At 41.2% G+C, this 21,961-nt stretch overlaps 2 protein-coding genes across 7 annotated transcripts in view; both read right to left on the minus strand.

The window, feature by feature from the left end:
* herc3 (HECT and RLD domain containing E3 ubiquitin protein ligase 3) overlaps window positions 1–4,761 on the minus strand; it is a 56,144-nt gene extending 51,383 nt beyond the window's left edge. For all 3 annotated transcript variants that reach the window (XM_036517151.1, XM_036517154.1, XM_036517153.1), the window contains exon 1: window positions 4,707–4,761. The gene's annotated coding sequence lies outside the window, so the exon portion shown is untranslated. The remainder of the gene's footprint in view (window positions 1–4,706) is intronic.
* Window positions 4,762–4,967: 206 nt separating this feature from the next.
* Window positions 4,968–15,052, minus strand: LOC118769821 (probable E3 ubiquitin-protein ligase HERC6). 4 transcript variants are annotated; one of them, XM_036517156.1, is made up of 23 exons: window positions 14,711–15,052; window positions 14,192–14,345; window positions 13,794–13,876; window positions 13,473–13,700; window positions 13,027–13,118; window positions 12,822–12,949; window positions 12,563–12,711; window positions 12,337–12,392; window positions 12,097–12,188; window positions 11,838–11,897; window positions 11,642–11,732; window positions 11,361–11,541; window positions 11,113–11,264; window positions 8,963–9,079; window positions 8,609–8,707; window positions 8,059–8,220; window positions 7,571–7,711; window positions 7,143–7,309; window positions 6,595–6,658; window positions 6,264–6,334; window positions 5,946–6,129; window positions 5,761–5,863; window positions 4,968–5,656 (listed from the first exon to the last, which is right to left on the minus strand). In XM_036517156.1, the coding sequence occupies exons 1-23, from the start codon at window positions 14,937–14,939 to the stop codon at window positions 5,445–5,447; spliced, it is 3,015 nt and encodes a 1,004-aa protein (XP_036373049.1). In that variant the 5' UTR covers window positions 14,940–15,052; the 3' UTR covers window positions 4,968–5,444. The 4 variants fall into 4 exon arrangements, with proteins under 4 accessions (XP_036373049.1, XP_036373050.1, XP_036373048.1 ...); XM_036517157.1 differs by having other exon boundaries at window positions 6,042–6,129; window positions 12,554–12,711; XM_036517155.1 differs by having other exon boundaries at window positions 12,554–12,711.
* Between the last annotated feature and the right edge of the window lie 6,909 nt (window positions 15,053–21,961).

Genomic DNA, 21,961 nt, shown 5'->3' on the forward strand with positions numbered 1-21,961 from the left:
ACATACACTGCAATGCAACACAGTGGTACTTGCTTGTGCTGCACTGTGCTGCATTCACTCCTCTGTGCTGCAACCTCTACTGTTTAACTGGCTGAATATTTGTAAAAAGCACGTTATACATATATCCCCACAGAGACATTTGAATTCCAAAATGCAAAAAAAAAAAAAAAAAAATTCATTGAGGAAAACACAAAAAAGTCTACAACTTATTTCTGTTGTGGACCTCCTTCTTGCAACATGCAAGAGGCATAACTGTCATGCACTGCAACTTGCATTAAACAGATAAAATACTGTATATCAGATATTAAATGAAGTAGATGTATCCACAGATATCTAAATAAGTTCCATGAATAAAAACTGCATCTATAAATCTGTAGTCTAACTACTTATACTTGTTTCATTACATTACCATTTCATCTGGAAACATATGTCATTTTTCTGCTCCAGTATTTTTAAAAATATTTGTACCTGCCGTACTGATCTAACAAAGATTTTTTTTTTAAGTTGGCAACATCAGACCTACTATTATGACCTTGGGCATTCCTAATAAAGATAAAATGACTGGGAAGGTAGCCAAGCATTGATTGCAAAGTTTTAAGAACAATTCCAAGTTTTATCTGATAAATCCTATTATTGGAAGTGGAAGCCAATTCAATTGCTTAAAATGAGCAAAATCTCTATGTATCCTAGGGTGAGGTTTAAGTATAATTCTTCTCAGTTTATTCTGAGAAATTTGCATCTAGTTCTTCAGGAATTTTGTTGAGCTACTGTACCATGACATACAGACATAGTTTTGCTGACACTGAATTAGGGCCATTGCTAATGTTCTCTTGGTTTCACTGTCAAGGTAGGCTACTCAGCTGTTCTGGTCATAAATTTGATTTTATTAGAAATTTGAGTTTACTTTGCCAACAACCCTTAGGACCATGTCACCATCACACATACTTGGCTAATTCACAGCACAAGTAATTTACAGTCATACCATAACATTTTACAGAGACACTACTGAAGTTACTGAGCTTGGATCTGGATCCAAAGAAAATTCATTCTGTATTTCCTAGATGTCACAACGTCCTGTCAGAAAGCCCTGACATTAGTGAGCTCTGTGTTCAAGGTCTGTTCCACTGTCTCCTTGTTCCTTTGTGACACAAGCAGAACTGTTATCAGCATATGACAATGGACGATGCTTTGAAAAGGCAGTTGACGAACATGAAGAGGCAAGTTATTAAAGATTGAATAAAGTAAGCTATGATTCACATTGGGTGGTCATGGTTTAGGGGTGCTGAAGGAGGTCGTCAGATATATTCTGCAAGAGTGTAAGTGACATGTGTCTATGTGTATGTGTAATTGTGGTAACTGATAGGCAAAATAAGTAAATAAATTAAAGAAAGAAAAAGGGGGGGGGGGGTGAACCGAGAGTAGGAATGTTAGGGGTCAGGGGGTGAGCTGGGGTGGGGGGAGGGGGGCGCCAGAAAAAGGGGAGCAGGGGGGTATGTGTCTGGTAATATACACGGCTTGTAGTTATATTTGGATTGAATTTAGAAAAGTTAGAAATGGGTACCAAATGGGTCTTCAAAGGCTGATATTTGGTTCATTTTGTGAGCATTACTTTTTTCCATTGAAATGTATTCTGAAATTAGATTAGTCCAGTGAGTGATGTGACAGGATTTCCTTGATTTCCAGTTTTGGAGGACTACTTTCTTAGCGACAGTTAGAGAAATGAGCAATGGATTCCTGAGTTTTGATGGGATGTGAACTTTGGAGATATCACCAAGGAGACAGAGTGTTGAGGATGGTGGGATTCTGTAGCTCAGGATGGTAGAGAGTGTCTCAGTAACCGTGATCCAGAAAGACTGGACTGGTTGACAGAGCCAGATGGCGTGAAGATAGTTGTCTGTGCTACCTGAAGTGCATTGTGAACAGATATCCGTGTTGGCTAGTCCCATTTTAAACTTTTTACTTTCAGTGATGTGAGTTCTGTGAATGACTTTATATTGTATGAGCTGCAGGTTTGTGTTAGTGGTCATGGAGAAGGTATTCTTACAGATTTGTTCCCAGAAATCAGGGTTGGGAGAGAGGGCTAGGTCAGCTTCCCACTTGGTTGTTGGTATTGTTATTATATTATTTGAGTTGGAGATCAGTATATATAGTTTGGAGGCTAAATTTTTAGAGTTATTGATTTTAATGAGTTCATCAACTAATTGAGAGGGTTGTAATGTATTGTTGGTTAAACTGGTTTTGTCTTTAATTCTGAATCTAAGTTGTTGATATTGAAGGAATTGGTCTCTCCCAACCCCATATTTCTGTATGAGTGTGTTGAATGATATGAGTTGATGATTCTCAAACAGGTGGTGAAGGTGTGTGATTCCCTTTTGTGCCCATGTGGAGAAGTAAATAGGTTTATTCTGTAACATGAAGTCTGGGTTGTGCCAGAGTGGGGTGAACTTATTTAGTGCTAGTGATGATTTAGTGATTTGATTCGTTTTCCACCAGGCTGTCAGAGTTGTGGAGATAGTAATGAGTTTACAGTAGTTAGATTTTTTGATTGATTGTGGGAGGAAGGGGAGGTCTGCAATTGAGATGTTTGTACATTGGTTTTGTTCTAGTTCCAGCCAGGGGTAATTGTATTTGTGTATTTGGATCCATTTGACTAAGTACTAAGTGGTCATATCGCACAACCCTATCATTGATATCATTAAAAAGGAGTATACTACCCTGGGGAACACCACAGTTGATCTCTTTGGCTTCATAGTGTGCCACCCATATCTACTACTTGGTCTATCCTGCAGTAACTATCCTAACTATCCTGCAGTAATTACCTTTGTTGTTTTATCTTTTGATAAAAATCTGCCAAATGCAACAAGCAAGTGTCAGTAGAAGTAAGACTGTCCAAAATCTGACTGAAAAGGTCAATCGGATCTCTGCATTGGCATAATAAATCATGTATACTTTATGTTACAGTTAAAATATGCCATATCCAGGCTAGTAAATATTTAGGTTGGCCAAGCAGATTTCTGACCAACCTAAGTGGGCAAGTGAGGAAAACCCCTAATGTTGAACCCTTAAGTCTTAAATGAACCCATTACATCCTGAGGGCTGTTGGTGTCTCTCACAGCAAGAAGTTTTCCAGATGGAAGGTGTATGGCATTAGCCCCCACCCAGCATGTTATTTTTTTCCATGTGTATGACACCCCATCTTTGATGGCTATGTTTCACTCAAACGTCTCCTACTCATTCATACAGAGACATCCTCTGTTCTCCACATCAACCAAGCAATCTGTGTTCTCAGCAGGTTGCTGGTGGTCCTCCCATATTACATAATCACATGGTCAATGACAGTTGGAAGCAGAGGCCAGATTTGTCACAGTTCACATCTGAGGGCTTTCCTCAGCCTTGGATATGTGGTACCTTTCACATTGAAGGTGTAAGATTATGGTACATTATGGTAAAGGATCTCTTTGTTTTAAATGAGGTGCATCATGGTGTATCAAAAGGGAGAAGGCTATGGCCATGCAATCTCATCGCTCGCTCACTGGTGATGTTGCATTTAATGTGTAAATCTGACTGTCCACCTAACCGAACGGTAATTGTACAGGCTCGAGAGCCTTGCAATTCACTGTGCATGTTTTAGTTGATTGGTCCTGCAAAGTTTTGTGGTCTGTGTCAGTGTGGGGCTACTTTCTGTGAATGCTGAGGAACAAGAAAAAATAAGTTCTGTGCTCACATTGTCATAAAATCATCTAATGCACTGTAATATTTCTGTAGTTCTGGCAACTTGAAACTTGAAACTCAGGTTCACTGTCTTATAAAGCTCACCCACAAGATAACTTAGGCATTGTATTATAGATTCGTTGACTAGATATTAAGTTTCGCGCTTGCTTAGGATAATTTGGTTTGCAGCTTGCAGTCCTGGATAGCAGGCATTATTAGCGTTTCTTCAGCTAAGGCTCCACCCAGGATACACCCACCCGGCCCGCTGCAAAGTCCACATTACTGCTACGTAAATGAAATTAATAAAGACAGCCGAAATCTACTCATACAGCCACACATGCCAGTCGGTGAAAGTTTTTTGATGTGCGTTGCTATCCAGCTAGCTACATTTCTAGCTAGTGAACGTTAGCAATATCAGAATTGCTGCGCAACTTTTAACACGTCCAAAACGCAATGTTTGGTTCTGACATCTGTCATATCGTCAAGATATGGGCAGCTAGCTAATAAGGTGACTCACAAGTAGCTGGCCCGTTAGCTGCCTTGCACCACGTTTGCCCACTAAAAAACATGTAGCTACCATCTCCGAACAGAAGCTAACTTCGCATACCCAGAAGATTGTCCAGCCAGCTACTTACAACACAGTCCCTACTTGCTACTAATGTTAAGGACATAGACAAGGTAGCGACCGTTAGATACATAGTTTGTGACTGAATGAGGGACACGAGTAACTAGCGGAATGTTCATTAACCTAGAGGACTGGGTGCACATCGCAGCAATTTGACAATGATAACGCAGCAAACGTTGGCTAGCTAACGCTAACTAGGTAACAGTAACTCTGGCTGTCGAGCTTGCTGTTTAGCAAGCTGCTTCGTCGTATTTTCTTCTCATTACAAAGTCATCGCATTAAGAACAGCTTAAGACACACACATAGATCTAACTAAATTAATTAATCGAAGCGACTTTAAAACAACATATTTTTAAACTGTAAATGTTACCTGTAAAAACGCATTCCTTGATCCCTTCTGAATACACCGACCCTTGACAATAACAAGGAAGTTATGATTCAGATTATTGATGTACGTCACAGATCACATGACCATGCTCTCACAAGCTTCCGGGTGCAAGACGCTTTTAATATGTAAAACTGTGTAAATATAGAGCAATATACTGTGAAGTGCAGTAGGTGTTCAAATCAAACAGTACAATTATAGGATAGGATTTTTATATAATGACAAAAATATTTCCCTGGTGTTGTGTTTTAAAATGATATCTAATGATCCTTTTATATGTTTGTTGTATACCATTATAAACTAGTGAAATTGAATTAATTTTTTGATGTTAATTTTTGTTATTTTTCGTATTTCCAGTTTCCCTTTTATTGATAAAGATTAATAATATTAGCATGATTCATGGTCAGGTACTACAATACCAGAGACAACACAATGAGTGGCAGATACATTTTCAATGCGGGATAAATGACAGTTTCATATGATAAATGATTTTATGTTTTTGCATAAAGGAAAAGCAATAGGTAGAGTTTGCTGCATTGATGCAATATCAAAAGCTCCCCTCTCCTACACCGATGTCTTCCCCCATTTATCTAAGAGCAATGATGCAATGTTAACAATGCAGCAAGGGTTAAAGCAGACTTGATATGGATCACATATACTTTGTGGTGCCCTAGTGAGTGAGGTGGAGAGTGCACTATGCAAGTGGGTTGCAGGGGAGAGCTTTCAGTCCTTCCAAAAGCCCCTGTTGTCAGCAATGGCTGAGGTGAGCTTGGCATGGAGCCTCTCTTTCGTCTGGTAATCAGGCAACAGCAGGAGTGTGTGGCAGGTGAAGGACTCGGGGAAGTGCTCCTGGGAAGAATTAGATAGGACTCCAACTCTCATCTTTACCTGGGCCATCCCCAAGATGGGGACTCGATCACAGCCTGTGAGAAACACTACAAGAGCCAGAGAGAGAGCTGAGAGATGGCTGCACCATTGACACACTGCCTCCATTTATTCAAATCTTAAAAAGTCATAAACACTCCTGCACAGCACTTACAGAGGAAGCCCTTTTTCTGCTTTGGAGACAGATCCTCAAACACCTCCCAGAAAGCCATGATGTTAGAATGTCTTGGGTGGTAACCTCCCTCATACTGTGTGTTCTATACAAATAGGAAAAGAGTTGTTAACCTTGTCTGGGAATTTTTTTTCCATGCTCATAATGTAAGAGGCTGGGTATGAGACCTGTTTCAGGATGTCCCAATCATAGTCCTCCTTCCCCACCAGCACTCCCCTGAGTTCCTGTGGCTGGAAGAACTGCACCACATCCATATCACACACCTTGTAAAATCCTCTCCTGAATTCCTCAAAAACCTTCTCCACAGATTTGTTTAGGATGTAATCCACATAGGCATTGACAAATTCTTTCCTGTTAAAGAATATTTTACAAATGAACTGGACATAAAATATATTCCATAAATACTGAAATAAACATTCAATTAAAACCTAATTTAAGGTCATTTTATAAATGGAATTTCATTGTTATATAGCAATACAACTTACTTGTTAGCATGAGTGACCAGTTTGCCCTTTTCAGAGGGATCTAGGTCCACTTCTTTGCCATCCCAGCTCACCTGTAAGACAATTTTAAATCTTGATTCCTTATTGTTGAAAAGTGATAAATAAGCAGAAATAAGACTCAGGTCAGGCTGTGGGAGATTAACAGAAAAACTGGGAAAATGACCATGAAAAGGTAAAGATGCAGACACAGAGACCAAAACAAAATTAATTTAGAAAAAAACAGTTGAAGGTGAAGCATCTGTCTTTCTTACCTTACTTGCACTACTGACAGCCATTTTACTGCTCAAATTCACTATTGTCATAGGATACATACAGAAAAGGTCAAGTCCATATTCTTCAACACCTCTTCATTGTACTGCAAGATGCTCTCCAAGCTCCTTCAAACACATGTGAAATTAGCAGCGATATACCCTTTTTGTTTCACAACAGTTACTGTAACAATTATAATAAGACATTCTGTATTATTAAAGGCCACCATTCTTTTCTTTTTCACCATTTCATTTTTTAAACTTTTACTCATTGAGCAAGAAGGGTGAACCAAGGACACATTTCTCATTCACAGCAATACAAGCCAATCAGCTGTGGGCACTGGAGGTAACACCCTTGTTCTTTCAGTAATTGCCATGGGATCTTCAGTGACCACAGGTCTGACATCTCATACAGAAAATGACAACCTCCACACACTACCGCTCTTGCTGCCCTAGGGCATAGGGCTTCTGTGATCAGCAGCAAAGAGTGTCCCCTAGTGGTCCATCCACACCACTACCACTATCAGTGGCAGTGGCAACTGATACTACTCTCATTCCTCTCAGCAATCACACAGTCTTCTCTGTGCAGTACTTATTCATCTTGTGCACTCACTTTCCTAGGACAGGGCTGAACTCTTTCAGATCCTCCAGTGAGGGCTTCACCTCCAGCATCTTCTTGAACAAGGCCAGGGGGAATGGCAGGTGCACCATGTTGTTATTGTGCATGGCCATTCCACACAGAACCCCAAACAGGTAATATCTCTTCACCTGCAGCTCAGGCTGTTACAACAGGGAAACAGGGCAAAAGTTTTATGAAATCAAAAGCATGGAGTGGATGTTGCTGTTTTTGTATTTTTGGTAATGCTGTTACTGATTTTGCATATATACACATTTTTGAAACAATAATACATATTTTACGTAACACTTCTGTCTGTACTGGGAACACGATGAAAATGGAAAAGCCACCAATTCTGTGGTTTTGTGTACTTAACTGAAACATGATTGTTTAAGGTCTTTCAGCCCATAACCACTCCTCCTTACCTTGGAAGGAAACCACACCAAGGTTTCTGATTCATTGTATATGAACATCCTGGACTTTGGTGCTAGCAGCTCATCAAAGAGGTGTAGAAACAAGTCCCTTTTGTTAACATCGTTCTGCTTCATGTCTTCAACAAAGACTACCTGAGAAAATTGTTCATATTTTGTTTTGGACAAAGCCCAACAGTCATAAGGCCTAATGTTAACTTGACATGATTTTACATTTTGTAATGGTTCAATAACTGAAAAAATGACGAATAAGTGTGTGTGATAAATGGGCAGCAGTGTGGCGCAGCAGTAATGAGTAGGCTCATAACTGAAAGGGTGCTGATTCAATTCCCCACTGGGGCACTGCTGTTGTACCCTTGGGTAAGATACTTCAAAAAATGGCCTCAGTAAATTTCTACCTGTATGAATGGATAATATGTAAAATATGTTCTGGATAAGAGCATCTGAAAAATGACGATAATGTAAAATAATGTTTTCCTCACAACAAGCTCCTTCCTGAGATCGTCCTGATCAGCTGCACTCAGTTGTCTGAAGGTGTCATCAATCAGCGCTGTGCGCTTCACTTGCAGGTGAAAATAAGGACTGGGAGGCAGGTCAAAAGGACATGAGGCTAGCTTCATTTTATGGTCCATGTGATGTGCCACCTGAGATGGAATTGCAGTGCAGGATTTCATTTTTAAAAGGGATTTTGGTGAAAAGGACATGTTTGCATGCAGTTAGTGGAGAACATCATGCATGCACATAATTGGCTAATCATATAAAACATTATTATCAAGGCAAGGAAACTGTGTTTGTTATTATGTTTAGCACTGATGGCTTTCAACCATATGGAGTATTTGACTCCCAAAGTAAGTGTAAACAGGTGAGTAGCTTTGCTATGCTGTTTTCTCTGGTGTTCATGGTGTTACTCTTACCAGTAGAGTACTGTGGTAAACAGGAATTGAACATGAAGTGATTTGTATCATGCAATACTGCCCATAATTCCGAATGTCTTGAAATTTTGCAGTAGGGCACAAGGACAGAGTAATTTACCTTTGCTGTGGTTGCATCAAAATGGAAGACAAAGACCTTACTCGGCAAATCCAGAACAAAAGGAAAGCGGCAAAAGATGGCAGGAGTCTGGTCTGTGTCCTAAACAGAACATAAAACACATTCATCACTACATTGCCTGTCAGCGGGGGGTGGGGGGGGGGGGCGTGCATATGCCAATGGCTCTCATTACGGCTGAGAAAATATTTTTGATATAAGCCATCATGTTTTGCTTAATTTTATAACAAAGTGTGTAATTGTACAACACTCATCCTAACTTTCATTTAAAAAGAACACAGCAGCTATGGACAATTCAGAAACAGCTGACAGTACAGAGTCCATGGTTCTGTTCCTTGCCTGCATCCGTGAGAATTGACGCCACAGGGTCACGTCCTGCTGCAGGAGGGGGATCAAGCCAATCTCCTCTATGCAGAACTCTTCCAAAGGAACTTTATGCGCTGCACTTTTGTTTGCCTATAAAACATAAAGTTTCCTCATAATGTAAAGGAGAATGGGAAATGACAGGAACCTGATACATGCTCTCGCTTTTATAAAAGTGAATTTATTCAATTTATTTATAGCCTTAGGTGACAGAAATGAGCTTCATGAGGGCATCTGATTGATATTTTTAAATGAATACTGATGAGTGGTGCGATTATTCAAACATGCAAAGTACACATTAGGGGTCGACCGATATGGTTTTTTCAAGGTCGATACACTAATGATTATCTGTGACAAAAAGAGGACGACAACCTATATTTCAGGCCGATATTTGAATGCTTTTAACATGTTTTTTTTCCAGTGTGAAAAGAAATAGGCTACGACAACATGGCCTTATTTACAAACCCTCTTTACTTAGTCATATGTTTTCAGGCATAAAGTTAAATAAAGAGAAAAAAGATCAAATGAAAAGTCTTTCTCAAAGACAAAAATAAACAAAAATTGCAATAACTAAAATGACCGCATTTGGCATTACAGATGATCTGTGAGGGTCACATTTGAGCTGCAGCGTGTGTGCGAAGGTGTGCACGTTCGAATGAGACGGTGTACAAGAGAGAGACAGGGCCAACTAAAAGGGAACTAATATTGACGTCGTGGGTAAATTTTTCTATGGTTATCTTATTTTGGCTACGCAGCAGATGCCTATCGCTATTTCAAAAGCATTCAATTATCGGATTAACGATGGCAAGCATTTCTTAAGAAATAAAGCGGATTGATACATCATTTAGGTTGCATAAAGTATGAAATATCAAACCTTAAAACTAGCCTGTGTGTCCACGCTTTTTCTGAAGCTGCGGGGAGCTTCTAGGAGCCCATTTGCTCATCGGTAGTTTATGTGGACAGCTCATACAAAAGTAGGGTACCGTGCGGAAGGACTGTGATAAAGATAATACTGTGAAGTGCAAACTATGTGCTGCAAATTTTTAATTTAATAACTCGACATCCATCATGATGATGAGGCCAAATGAAGAAACATCAAAGCGGCAAACGGGTATTTTCAGCTTTGCCGCGACGTTCCGACATACAGTGCACCCACAAGCGAACTGAAGTTTAATTTCGTGAACTGTTGCTTAATTCAGACGGGCTGTGCTTTAGGGTAAATTTCTTTGAATGTTTCATTTGAAAGAATAAATATACATTACTATTTGTTAAATGTGCGGTGTTAAACTGTTGCAGTTTAGAGCATAAGTGCGCCAATTAGTCCTTATTACAAGTCTTTATTTCTTTTATATTCCAAGCTTGTTTTTGTTTTATCTTAAGCTTAGACTACTCATACTGCTTTAAAAATAGTGCAATTTGGTTAACGGCATGGTTTGAGCACAACGACCCTTTTACTGGATACGTAACCTCCCATCCTTGTTTCCAGCAGCAGGTCTGAGAAAACGTTTGATTTTCAAGGTCAGATAACGTTGTCTCGGCCAATGAGGGAATTTTGTGGAATGTTAGCCATACCAATAGCAGTTTTTCTCGTCTGGATAGTACACGCATTGCTTATAAAAAAAAAAAATTTATCGGGAATTTAGATAAAAATATACCGATAACAGATAATCAAAAATTTGTGAATATTGGCCCCGATTATCTAACGACCAGATAATCGGTCGACCCCTAGTACACATTGAAAGATAAGAGCACAACTAGTCTTTCATACCACAGACTTGTAGAAAAATAAATAATATTAACATTTCAGTATTAATCAGCTATAAGATCTGTTTCCCTTCCATCCAGAACCGATAAAACTCATTATCACTGATGGATGATAGACATAAAAACAGAGCTCTGCCAAAGTCAAAAGATCTTTCCTCTGTGGTTGTTGCGGTTCCTCTGGCCTATTGGTCCTGCACATATTGCAAAAAACCTTCCCAGTGTTTGAAAACTCTTTCCTGGTGTTTATATACCCCTTCTCTGTGTTTAAAAGTTAATGAAGAGAACAGGCCACTTAAAAGAGTTTCATTAAAGAACCCAAAAGCATATATCGCAAGCATTCTAACAGAAAAGTGCTGACTGACTTTGTGCATGTGCTTCAGAGTCTGGAGCACATTTTTCACCCCGGAGTTGAAGGCCCTTAGAAGCCCTGATTTAACCAGAAAGGCCACAGCGCGTTTCCACATGTGGATGTGCTTCACCACCACATTTGGCTCCAAAGAGGACCACCGTTTTCCTGCCACATAAAACACATGGAGATCACCAAAATGAGGGGAGCCAGTAAGTTGCTCATCTACCTCTTTGATTAAGGACTTAAATATTCTGATCTTACTCAGTAATTTGATGGCCGTGTCACTGAGCCGAACAATGGCTTCTGCTAATGGCAGAACAGTGGTAATGATGTTCACATCTTCATGGAGAACATGGCACTCAGGTAGAATCAGGAAGATGTCAACTGACTTCATGACTGGAGATGCCCCAAACAGATATTCTATCAAGGGCACCAGGGAAATCTAGAGTACATGTAAAGAAGAAAAACAAAGATTTTGGTATTAACCTATTTTCACAGCATGGTGACTGATCCTGAAAGGTTAGCAGTCTGAAAAGTTGTACCAGTTTGGTGATCTGGGGCATTTCCTTCAGCTGGGTGAAAGTCCTTCTGACAGCACACATGTCAATGGAACCAGCTGGGACAGGAGGTTCACTAGCCACAAGAAACAAAACAGGAGTACCAAAGATGTGCTCTTCACAGGTGGCCCACACTAATTGTCACAGCATCATCAGAGAAGTAGAAAAAGGTCAAACTTACCTGTTACAAGTAAAATTTGCAACAAGACTTGAACTTGAGGAAAATACCAATGAGATCTCTCTGAAAAGACAAGAGAACTGATAAGAAAATTCTACAAAGAAAAGCTCAAAAGAATTAATGTTCATAAAATGTGTTTTTCAGATTGTTCCAGAAACAATATAATGGATTACAACTACTGGAACTATTTAAAATGATTAAATTCAATTAAGATTTGATTCAATTAAGAACAGTCCAATTGGAATGAAGAAATAAATCTAACCTCTCTGCATCTTTGCTGACTGTTTTCAGTGTCATCCATTTTTTAAGTTTCTCCTCATTCACTTTGCATATTTGGTCTTTTATTTCAGAACTCTAAAATGAAAGGAAAGTGTTTCAAGAAGATAAAAAGTACAGTGTAGTTGTGAGTAAAAAGACTGTCTTACTCATTTGAGATGCACCACAGCAAGGGAAACAATTTGAGTTGTAATTTGAAAAAATGGCTAAATAGGTTAAATATTACCTGTCGTGGTGCAAAGTGGAGGAATCCCGTATTCCATCCAGCCGATATTGTCATTTCTGGGGAAAGTGGGAATTGAAAGATGTATTTAACACAATTACGTAAAATATAAGAGTCCAAAATGAATCAACAATTGTGGTGAGTAACTTTTTCTCATAAATGCCATCAGCTATAGTTTTTTAAATATATGTCAGAGTAAATGGTGATGTAATCAGCATGCCTGTCATACTCTGTGTAGAAGGTTCAGCACAGCTCCAGGTCTGCTTCACTGGGATGGGCAGAATACAGTCCTCCATGTTGCCCGTTCCCAGCTGACCTTTATCCCCACTGCCAAAGGCTAGGAGTGATCCAGAAGACATGAGCACCAATGTGTGATGGCTGTAAAATATGTAAAAGCACAGTCTTACACCTAGTGAAGCCAAACATTTTTATATGAAAGGAGCTGTGCATTGGAGGCTCGCAGCTGCACAGCTTTGTGACCTGCCTACCTGCCACATGCTACCTGTGAGGCTTGGCCCTCAAGCCTCTCCACTCTCCTGGGCAGGAGTTCATTAGTGGTGGAGTTATGTCCAAGTTGGCCACGGCTTCCTTCCCCAAAGGTGAACACTCTGCCATCCTGCACAGAGTGGGGCAATGCTGAGCATGAGAAGGAGGAATTCTAATGTTGTCATTGGGGCAACGTAGTAGGCTTACCTTTGTGAGAACAGCAGAATGAGCTTCACCACAGCTTATGCTGGAAACAGCAAGAAGTCTGAGAGCTGGTACTTCACACAGTGAAAATCTGCCTGTCAAGGAAATAAGCATAATGCTATTATTAACAACATAACTATACAAAGCAAGTACTTTCCAGTCAACATAATAAGCACAACACCATGTTTCACACTATTTTTGCTACTATTCATCAGCATAAAGCACTGAGAACAGTGTGAGTGAGACAGGACTGAGCAATGAGAATACAGTTTGAGTGAGATGGGTCTGAGCACTGAGAACAGTGTGAGTGAGATGGTCTGAACACTGGGAACAGTGTGAGTGAGATAGGTCTGAGCACTGAGAGCACAGTGTGAGTGAGATGGGTCTAAACACTGAGAACAGTGTGAGTGAGATGGGTCTGAGCACTGAGAACACAGTGTGAGTGAAACCTTTCATGTCCACTCTATTGAGCCCGAGCTGCCCCTCAGCATTAGCCCCACAGCAGTAGACCAGCCCTGAGTGAGACAGCAGAAAGCTGTGCTCTCCTCCTGCAGAGATCTGCACCACGGGGACTCCAGTGAGAGACAGGACTGGACATGGGGCATGCTGCATGGAAACAGCCTTCCCAAGGCCAAGCTGCCCATAAGCATTCTGACCCCAAGCAAAAACATCACCCCCTGCAGGACAAAATATTACAAGTTTATTTTTAATGTGAATGTTTCAGAATCAGGGACAATGCCAATGGAAAAACATGACCATGGACAGTTTACCTTTTGTAAGTGCCAGTGAATGGAAATTTCCACATGCTATTTGAGTTATTGGTATTGGCATAGGTGACGGTATCTGCACCTGTCTGAAAAAATATGTGGAGGATACACAAAGGATGGCAACATCGTTCATTTATCAAACTGACCTTGGCATGTCTGTATGTGAAATATACTATATTTTTCCACTGTGGCAAAAATAACAACATTCTGGCTTACTTAACTCCTGATCCTCAAGATATTCACTTTGGTGTAGAATAAGGTAAAGTAAGGTAAAGTAGGGAATTGATACAAGGTGTTAAGATGTCATATGAGCTGCTTGCATCTCACCATGTCTGAAATAAATGTGCTGTACACATTTGGAATGTCTATGTGTCCTTAGATGTTGCTGCCTGTTAACATGCCTTGGTTTTGCAGTCTTTGTATGAGGGGTGCCAGTGCCCAGCTGGCCCTCACTGCCACATCCCCAGGAGTACACCTGTCCAGGCTCACAGAGGGCTAGGCAATGGTCCCGCCCACAGGCCACACCTACAACTGCACCCAGGCCTTCCACTTCCACTAGGAAAGACCAACACAAGCTCTGAGCTTACATCATGCACTTCATCCTTTACAGTACCTCATATTATATATCTCTACACAGTGTTCCTTATTTTAAGGTTTCTGCAAACAAGGAGTCATATATGAATGAAAAGACTAAACAAAACTGAGCTTGCAGCCACTACAGCTGCGAGGCTGCAAACTTAAATGCTAAGTATTTCATCGTCATAGAATTAAATTCATGACAACTACTTTGAAAAACAGGTCTCCTCAAACTATTCCTGTGAGTTTGTCATGAAGAAATACCATTACCAGTGCTTAATTCATATTCAGGATGTATTAATCAGGTCCCCATCATTACTTTTTTAAACATGGTATGTTATTACCTGGCGTTTTTTTATGTTTGTTCTTTGGTCTACCAAGCTGTCCATTTGAATTTCGTCCGCATGTCAAAATCTTCCCGAGTGTTGTGAGAAACACTGTGTGTTGTTCACCGCTCGCTATTTGTGAAATCTGTCCAACAGAAAAATTTCCGTCTTTGGGTACCAGGACAACACTCTCGTCTTCCAGGAACACGCCGAGTTGACCGTTCGATCCGTCTCCCCAGCAATACATCGCGTTACAAATCAGTACGTTTTTGTCAGTCGCACCAATCCCACCAAACACAAAAGTTTACGTGGAAAACGCCGGCCAATACACTGTGGACGTAATATTGGGTAGTTGTCCTCGGTTCGTTGAAATCAACGTCTGACAGAAATGAGATGTGCTGCGTCACTTTGTATTTGTCATATAGTCACGTGTCGCACTAGAGAGATAAGAGCAAAGTTTCATTTCATCAACAACGAAACTTACCACACTTGCGAGACCTACAATAGCAGCTTCACTTTCCTTTCCTTTATAATGTTCCTCTGATCTGCTGTTTGGGAAACAGATCACCTCTGTTTGCAAGTAAACATTTATCATTATACTTTTTATAAACCATAAATATTGCAAAGGTTACCCTTGCTACTTGTGAAACAGCGCAGATTGTCTGTAGTTTGTGTGCTCGCGAAAGCTACAACGTGAGATTGTTTAATTAACAAGGATGGCATTTATCGATTTAAATTACGTTAAATGCTCATGACACATCACAGCTTTTGTGAGGTCTGTCTTCTAAACGTTATTTTTCATTGCACTCAACTTAACCTAAAAGTTTATTCTCAGTAATTTAAATTGATTGAACTAGATTTAGCTCTGTTTGATTTGAATTTTGTAACACAAGAAAGCTATAATGTGACACATTTAAGAGAAAGTTTTGGGATTACTTGCCACTTAATTATTCAAATTGCCATCCTTGTTAATTAAACAATCTCATGCTTTACCTTTCGCAATAGCACACAAATTTCAGACAATCTGTGGTGTTTCGCTAGCTTGCAGCCGCCACTGCAAGCTAGCGGGAACAAACAAAAACAAGAGAACAGTGTGTGGTGATCTCACCACTCCCCGCCGTTATCTGCTAATGCACCGCAAGGAAGCTATATCAAATGCAAAAATGAACAATCTCCAAAAATTAATACAAAACATTCCTCAAAGTCTGATGCAAAAGGTTTATTGTACATGGTTCAAAATCACATACAGTAAACCGGGCTGGTCCGCGCGGAGCAGTAGCGTCATCAGTCATAACCCCAAGCAGTCCCCCAAGCAGTTCCCCAAAGCAGTCCCCTAAGCAGTCAGGCAAGCAGTCCGGCAAGCAGCCCCCCCAAGCAGTCAGCCCAATCCCCGCATGCATCTCCCTTTTTATGCTTATTCCCTTAGCCCCTCCTGGAGCTTAGACTCAGACCCCCTCCTTCAGTTTCATAACACACATTCTGTACACTATTTTTCCAAGATCACACCTGTCTAATTAAAAATAATTACCCCGCCTTGGCTGTACACTATTATCTCCAAGACTGCGCATATCTAATCTATAAAAAATAACTGTCCTTTCTTGACCTGCTCTGCCTTGGCTATACTCCATAAAGAATCCCTGTTTGCGACCCCCCTTTTTTAGAGTCCAACTCTTTTATCTTACACTAAGGGTCCATCCTCCGAGCAGCGCTCGGACAGTGTCCAACTCTCATTAACAGCCCCACAACAGGCCTTACTTGGCATACAGGTATCTCACAGCTACATACCCCTCCCGCAGTCTCCTGTACTCTCTTGACCCTTCTTTCTAGTTTCTGTTCACAGGCATACAAAGTATAATAGGATACATTATTATTTATTTAAGGCCTATATTGTTAGGTTGTTTAATTAATAGAGTAAATGGCTCATATATCAAAAACTTCAGTTAATATATCAATAACTGCAGTTAAAATAAAAAACCAACATCCACTGGCAATGCCTATAATGTTTGCTGGCAATAATTTATCTCCACCAAGCAACAAGCTCAATCGCACCACGCCAAGCTCCGCCCCCCTCCGGCGGGGCGAAAGCGGCAACACCCACAACCTCCACATGGGGCACACACTTAATCAGAAATTTTCCACAACATTTCCCCCCTCTGTGACTTGTAAGTCACACCATCAAACCATCACTCTGGTCTGTTGTCAGAATCCGTCTGGCCTGGCTGCAAAACGCCGTCAAAATGATGACTGTCGCTTAGAGGGGGGTTTAACAGCAGAGCAGAGCACAGTGTGGAACACATCCCCTCCCTGTTTAACGGGGAGTGGGTAAAAACCACTCTGTGCTCCTGTCCCTACACAACATCATCATAATAAGCATTATTACAAGCTGTATCATGAGAAGTCAATAATCATAAATTATAATCAGTAAAATATAAGAACCTTAGTCAGTCAGATATAAGAACATAAACATAGTCAGCCCCCATCAACTCTCCAGTGGGTTAACCAACTAGGCAGACTCCCTAATCGGACTTCCTGCCACTTACATAGGCCACCAGTAAACCAATTTGCCCAGCAGTCACCACCCAGGATTCCACCAGCGCTGCAGCCAGGTGCAAGCTGTTTCACTGAACGTTGCCAGGGCACACCCCCCAGTGTCTTTAAGGCATACATTGCCATGTGGCCCCCCTCCACATAGATGTTGGCTGTGGTTGTAGTGGTCTGCAGTCCTCTCTCACCCGTCACCTGGACTGAAGTTGCTTTTCACCAGAGCCCCTGTGACAACAACAACTGGGCAAATCATGGCCATCAGTGCCACTCAACAAGGCTCGCTGTGGGCTGACTTCCGTACACTGTAATTTTATCAAAAAACATACTAAAATGCATCAAATTACATGGTGGTTACATCAGTAATGGGACCAGCCACGGTATTATCAAACATCTCACATTAAAAATATAATCAAACTTTATTACAAAATTACGCAAGCAGCTAAGCAGATTAAGGTCTTCTCTTCTCCCATGGTCTGGAACCGGAGTCGTTGGACCAGTGGACAGAGGAGAGGTTGCTAGCACTTCACTCATCCGTTGCTGGTCATAATTCTTTTTTGGCAGAGGTGCATAAACTAACTCTGTGTGGGTAATTAACTATCTGCCATAGGTCAGGGAGCATTTGGCTCCTGTAAATGTATTTCAGCTTCTGTCTTCATGTGAGTGTGTAGTCAGTGTAAGTGTGGTGTTTCTTCAGTCCAGGTGTTTTGCACACCGCAGAGGGCCATTACTGTGGAGAGGTTACTGTACCATCTTGTCATCCAGTCCAGTCAGCGTTTACCTGTTGTGGCAAAAAGGGGTGTTTATCATGTGCGTCGGTCTTCTTGTAAGCACTTCATGTGGCGCTAACCCAGTGATCCAATGGGGCCGCCCACACATGTATATTAGCGGTAAAGGCAACACTTAAATCCATGACAGTCCAATTTCTGCCATCGGCTTAGTAAGTTTTAGTTTTCAAAGTTTAGTTTGCTTGCTCCACTGGCCAGGTGATAAGCGCAGTGGGCTCTCAGACCAATTTAAAGGCTTTCAGAAATGCTCTGTATTACTGTATTTACAAAATGCAAGCTATTATCACTTATCAACTCCGTGGGCAGGCTCCACCTGGGTATGATTCTTCTCATCAGTGCTTTAGCCACAGACAGAGCTAAAATATGCTGAAAATTTTCAGCATATTTTAATATTTACAATATTATACATTATATTATACATGCCCCCTTTTGACACATGGTCCTGACCATGCGTCAACTTGGTGAGGAAAAAAAACGCAGCCGGCGGCAAAACAAGTTTGCCTTTTGGGCCAGGCCAGTAGTTTATGGGTTTGCCAGAGGAAGTGAGAAAACCTCTGTAATGCCATAGAGCTCCAAAATCATAACAAACATCAAATGCACACTTAAAGTCAGTATAGTTATTAACCAATTAATCTTTGGCTATGTGGCAGGCTCTCATCAGTGCAAATAGTTCAGCTGCCTGAGAGACAGATAAGAGGAAGGTTTAGCACTTTCTAGCACAGTGTGTTCTGTGCGCACAGCAAAGGGCTCCCGCTCATCGGACAACGCTGAGCAAAGCCGTCCACAAACAAGTTAAGATCCGGGTTAAGCAGAGGAACATCAGAAAAGTCAGGGCATGGTTTACAAAACGTCAAAAAGAATAACTCCAAAGCTATGGAGCTTGTGAATTTACTGAACAGCTTTAAACTGTCCCAACATGTAAACAAAGCCACTCGTCAGCATGGTAACATTCTAGACTTAGTAATAACGACAGGGTTAAACATTAATAATGTTTCAGTACATTCTCAAAACAAAAATAAAAACTTACATATCCCCTCAGACACCTCCCAACGCCACACACAAACACACACATGCAACTAACTTTCTCCTCACACCTCTGCGCTATCTGTAATCCCAGCATTCTCCTGATTTCATTAGGAATCCTACAATCATCAAATTAGTCTACAACATGGCCCAGTCTCTGGGTGACTCCCCAGCTCACATCTCTCTCAGCCCCTCTACTCTTATGTATCAATTAATCAAGCCCATCCTTAACCTCATTTTCACCCTCATACAACAAACCAGCACGCTAACCATCTCTACACACTCTCAGACCTCAAGCTTGTACTCAGACATTTAATAAATTCACCCTTCTACCCCTGTATCTCTCCCAGCCAGGATCCTTGCTTAGTCCCTTTTAACACCACTTACAAATCCAGGTTAAGTTAAACTTTTATCCTAATGGCCAAAATATTCGCTAGCTCAATATATTCTCGTGCATGCACTCCAATTAGAACATTTCTGGTTTTACGACTCCAAATTATTGCTGGCGCCCTTTCTAAACTCATAGTTTCAAATGCCCAATTGCTCAGCTGATTTAACACATAAGACCCCTCAGACTTATTCGCCATTCACACTCATTCACACAAACTGCCGGCTTCATACACACGCGCAACCTCCCTTTATTGGGCCTCCGCAGCACTCTCAGGAGGTTTGTAGTGCACTACTGCTGGGTCTAATCTCACTCTCTATTTATGACCCTCTGTCGATGGTTCAAGCCGACTCCCTTTACGGCTCCTCAGGTACGTTCCCCCTACTCTTAATAGCAGCGTGGGCCACAGACAGCAGAAACACGTATTGGGGTCAGTCAATGCCAAGCACCCACGCCAAACCTCTATGGCATGCCGCCTCGACAGCGACCCCCGTTTCCCACGCTCTAGTGCACAGCCACTTGCCCGTGCAGTCCTTCTCCCGTTACACTTCCATCACACAGAAACACAGGAGAAGCGGTATCCACAAGCGCTATGCCCCGCTTAACCTTCGTGTGCAGTCCCCTCCCTGATACAGGTGAGAGCGCAGCCCTCTAACTACGTGCCCCGCTTATCTGCCCCCAACTTCTGACTGCTGTGCTTTAAAAAAACAAACTTGTCCACTGCACTTTATACAATGTTAGCCTTTTGTGAAGCCAAATGTTAAGTGACATTGGTAGGTAAGTCAATGACAATGTTAGAAAGTTGCATGCTAACGTTAGCTACTGTTACCAAGGTTACAGTAGCTGGCTAGCTAGCTGTTGGTCAGCCAACATTACTCAAGCAAGCATAGCTACTAATTTCTCAAATCAGTGATACGAATGTCGAACGTAACATTGATGTGAGAAATTAATAGCTATGCTTGGTTGGGTAATATTAGGTGACAAACAGCTAGCTAGCCTGCCTGTGAGAAATGAGTAGCTTGCTAAACAGCTAAGAACTACATAGCTGGCTGGCAACAAGGTGAAACATTTGAAAAATAAAACTGCTTTTTCTTCTTCTTCTTCTTCTTCTTAGGGAGACTAGACACTACACTAGCTCTGATTTTTTTTTTAAATGGCGGACACAAAATTTTAGTTAGTCTTATTGGTCACGATAATCCCACCCCAGCCTCTGACATAGCGATTCTTTGTTCTACACCAGCAAAATGTCAGTAGCGCTCTTGAACCAGTTTTCCTGGCCGAGAGCCAGTTCTTTGGTTGTCGAAATGCGAAGAACTGGTTCAAGATTAGGCACCAACTCCGATCCAGCCCTCGAACTGCCTTGGTGAAAAAGGGGCAATAGGGAATTAAATATAGAGAACTGCAAGGTCTCTGTTGGGACTGCATGACTAATTACATTATAGGATCAATCTCCCGTTCCCGCAAATTCTGAAACAAAATCATCCATGTTTAAATTTTTTGTGATTGCTTTCTCATGTGCTAAAATCACCAAATTTCTTTTCGTAGCATGTAACATGGACCTGCATAATGCAGTGAGGACTCAAGAGAGTGTAGGGAAGGAGTTCTCACATGATGCTGATGACACACCAATGTGCAGTAACATATATTTTATGCAACTCAGGGAATGCATCTTTGCACTCTTGTATACATCTACATACTGGGGAGAGATCTGCATCGCGGGGCAGTTCGTTAAGTAACATTGGTTTGGCCACAAGAATTTCACTGAGCACGCTCACATTGTTTTGTGTTGTGCCAGCAAGCACCGGTAGTAGATTCAGGAAAATATGTTCAAGAAATGAGGAAGATTTTGGCAGGAGACATGATGTGGACTTTTGCCTTTTGAGCGTAGGAACATTGTGCTTTTGTTCAATATGGTGTCTGCAACCAAAGACATTTAAGGATTTACACCATTCAAAAAACTTTCGTGCATGTGGTTCTGCTTCCATTGCATTCACGACTGCTAAATGCAGTTGATGATTATTCAATTCAATTCAATTTCAATTCAATTTTTTTATATAGCGCTTTTTACAACACAAGTTGTCACAAAGCAGCTTTACATTGTTTCTAGGCCAGAGACCCCCTGAGAGCAAGCCTAAGGCAACAGTGGCAAGGAGCAGAACCCGGCTCAGAGGGGGAGCCCATCTGCTTCTGGCCGGCACTGAGCAGATAGAATTACATAGAATACTTGAAATTGTACAATGTACTTTAAGACATTTGAATTTTGATAGTAGTAAATAACAGAGTAATCATAAAATGTATCCTAGAGAATGTCCTTTTCTTGGCACACAGTTGGCTTGATAGGCAGGGCAGCGAGGTAGCAGGACTGGAGATTGGGATGCGATGCTTGGACAACAGCTCCAGGCAGGAGCCTGGAGCAGGAACAGGAAAACAAATAGAGAACAGTGATTAGTGGATGGTAACAATGACAGGAATGTACAGCAGAGAGGCAGGAGAGGAGGGGCAGGGAAAAAGTGCCAGTGTACAACAAGG

The sequence above is a fragment of the Megalops cyprinoides genome, chromosome 22 (assembly GCF_013368585.1).
Source record: "Megalops cyprinoides isolate fMegCyp1 chromosome 22, fMegCyp1.pri, whole genome shotgun sequence".
Lineage (NCBI taxonomy): Eukaryota > Metazoa > Chordata > Actinopteri > Elopiformes > Megalopidae > Megalops > Megalops cyprinoides.

What these genes read in the sequence shown, in the direction of transcription:
- LOC118769821 (XM_036517155.1), bottom strand. Translation starts at nt 14,939, where the DNA reads ATGTATTGCTGGGGAGACGGATCGAACGGTCAACTCGGCGTGTTCCTG. An exon ending in GTCAGCAAAGATGCAGAGAG is followed by an intron (nt 11,898 to 12,096) that starts GTTAGATTTATT and finishes TTGTCTTTTCAG; the next exon opens with AGAGATCTCATTGGTATTTT. An exon ending in ATATGGACTTGACCTTTTCT is followed by an intron (nt 6,335 to 6,594) that starts GTATGTATCCTA and finishes ATTGTCTTACAG; the next exon opens with GTGAGCTGGGATGGCAAAGA.